The 2,337-nt window shown below is 53.4% G+C and overlaps 1 protein-coding gene across 1 annotated transcript; it reads left to right on the top strand.

Annotated features, from left to right (window-relative positions):
* The first annotated feature begins 958 nt into the window (after positions 1 to 958).
* Positions 959 to 1,774, top strand: LOC114828491 (uncharacterized). Its single transcript, XM_029112835.1, has one exon. The coding sequence runs from the start codon at positions 959 to 961 to the stop codon at positions 1,772 to 1,774; it is 816 nt and encodes a 271-aa protein (XP_028968668.1).
* Positions 1,775 to 2,337: the final 563 nt, after the last annotated feature.

The raw sequence follows: 2,337 nt of genomic DNA, 5'->3' as shown, positions 1-2,337 counted from the left end.
TGCGACCCGACATCGGATACTCTGTATTGAACCACGGCCGTAATGGTTTTCTCGTCCAGTGATACAGACGGGAATTCCGAAGACGAAGAGGCTATTTATTCTTTATCCCATCGCATCCGACTTCAATCACGAGGGCTCTAAGGCAGTATCCTGTGTCATGAAGCGTCCATGGCGGACTTAAATTGGCTCCGAATTTCGTCCAAGCTGCTGATTGTTCGTCATGACGCCATCGTTCCCCTGGTGAAACTTCTTCCGGAACTGGTCGAGCTTAGCGTGGTGTGACGTGGAGCTTTTGTGCGCTGAAATGGCATATTAAAGGTACACGTTGTGGGCTGAGTCCAACTTTCCACGTCATTCCAGTCGCGTGCGGTAGCCCTACGAGGCGAAGACGAGGATATAGTGAGTCCCTCCGGGTGCACTCTCGGAGGAAAGTCATTTACCGGGAAGGGAACGGTTGAAGGCCCCAAAAACAAATTCCCAAGGCGGGACCACACCGAGTGATCGCTATTCCTATCTTACGTTGACGATGCTCCGTAGGCCTCATGTTGCTCCGATGTAGCAAACTTTGTTCCTTACAATGTTACGAATACGAAGAGCATTCTCTCTCTCGAGTGATGCATGTGTAAACAACGGCGGCCTTGCGCTTGATGCTTCAACGACCGTCTGACTGATGGTTTATACGCTCTCACAAGTCAGGTCCGAATCCCACCGTGGTTCCTAGCAAGCCTCTCTCCCTCATGCCCTCCTCCACGACCAGGGGGCGCTAGACTCTGATAAAAGTTCGGACAAAGCTCCGACGCGGGATCGTTTCTCACTCGATGCCTGCGAACATCGGCCTCGGCTCGCCAGTCGAGTTCTCGTTCCAACCCACCTTACGGATGGTGAAAACGGCGACGTCGGAAGACAATATGTCGCTTGTCGTTCCAGCCGTGCTCGGCTGCCAAATCGGACTTGACCAATGAGCGAACTTCAAAGCGGAAACCAAAATCCACCAGAGGCGGCTCCGCGCGGAAATGAGCCGCCGGCATCCGAAGGCTCTCCGGAAAGTACGTCCAAGTCGGAAGCGACGTCGGAGACATCGATACTCCGTTCGAACACGAGAGGCAAACGCCACTCTGGATGCCGGGTGAGCATTCAGGAAGAGAGAGTTCTGAGCCCGAGTGGCACCGCGGTACCCTTAGCTCTGGCGTCGAATGGGAAACACCCGGTCCGGAAATCGTCGTCGATCACGTCCATCCGACGACATCGTGCCCCTTCTGTTCTGGCGGGACCGGAACTAGAAACAATCGTGACGGAATATTCTACGAACGGCTCGTACGCAGGTGCACATCTTGCTCATCGTATGAACCAGTGTCGACCGTTGGCTATTCTCCTCCGCTTTCGAGTGGCACAGATCGCTTCGGGATCGTGTACGTTTCTGTTGGGATGTGTTGCACTCCTGGATACGGCGACGCGAGGATCGCTGTCCTTCGCGCTTCTCGCGGGCGCCCTGGGCGTCGTCACCGCCTCCCTGCATACGTCGGATTGTCGACGAAGAGGCATTTCCGGACTCGAGTACATTTGTCCCGGACTCCACGTGACCGTGTTCGTCATCCTAACTGTGATAATGAACTTCGCTTTGATCGTCTTAGATAGCCTATGCATCTTCGGTGCTACGGACAAAAACTCGTTCAAATTAGGCATCGCTCAAGCGATTGTATGTTTACCGTGGAACTGTCTCGAGTTCATCACATTGGCTCTCCGAGTGATGTGGGCTCGCCGCGTGCTTAGGTGACCTTCGCATAAGATGATCTAGGTAGATCATCCCCACCACCCACCACCCTGTTGATCGCGCTGTTCGATCGTTCGTTTCTCCACCGCGTGCATCCTTCACTTTCGATTCCTACTCCCCATCCTCATCATCGGTACTCTCGTTCCGTTCAGGGAAGAATGAAAGCTCAAATGTCAAGGGACGAAAGTTGAGCGCAGAATGTACGGATTTTCATCGCCGATGTCGGAACGATTCGTGGAGGGAGCGTGGAGAGGAACAGACTGTTTTCGTTGAGCCGGTCTGCGCTCCTCACCCAACGGAAACTTGTTTCGAGAAAGATGTCATCAGGCGCGCGGTTTGGATCCGTGATGGTGCCCAACAGAGTGATTCCGGTCGGTTTGCCAACAATTTGAATAGCCCAGTACGATCTCGCGAGTGAGCTGACAGCTCGGAATACGTTGTTTCACCGTCTACGTGCTCGACGTGCGAGGTAACAGAATCGTGTCAAATATGTGAATCAATCAACACCGCGGAGTGGAAAACGTGAGCGCTGCAAGGTGGTTTGTTATCTACGACATTTTAAACAC

Source organism: Galendromus occidentalis, unplaced genomic scaffold, assembly GCF_000255335.2.
Source record: "Galendromus occidentalis unplaced genomic scaffold, Mocc_1.1 scf7180000077529, whole genome shotgun sequence".
Classification (NCBI taxonomy): Eukaryota; Metazoa; Arthropoda; class Arachnida; order Mesostigmata; family Phytoseiidae; genus Galendromus; species Galendromus occidentalis.
Note: the sequence above shows the minus strand (reverse complement) of the source record. Positions and strands in the feature narration are given on the sequence as shown.

What these genes read in the sequence shown, in the direction of transcription:
- LOC114828491 (XM_029112835.1), top strand. Translation starts at nt 959, where the DNA reads ATGAGCGAACTTCAAAGCGGAAACCAAAATCCACCAGAGGCGGCTCCG.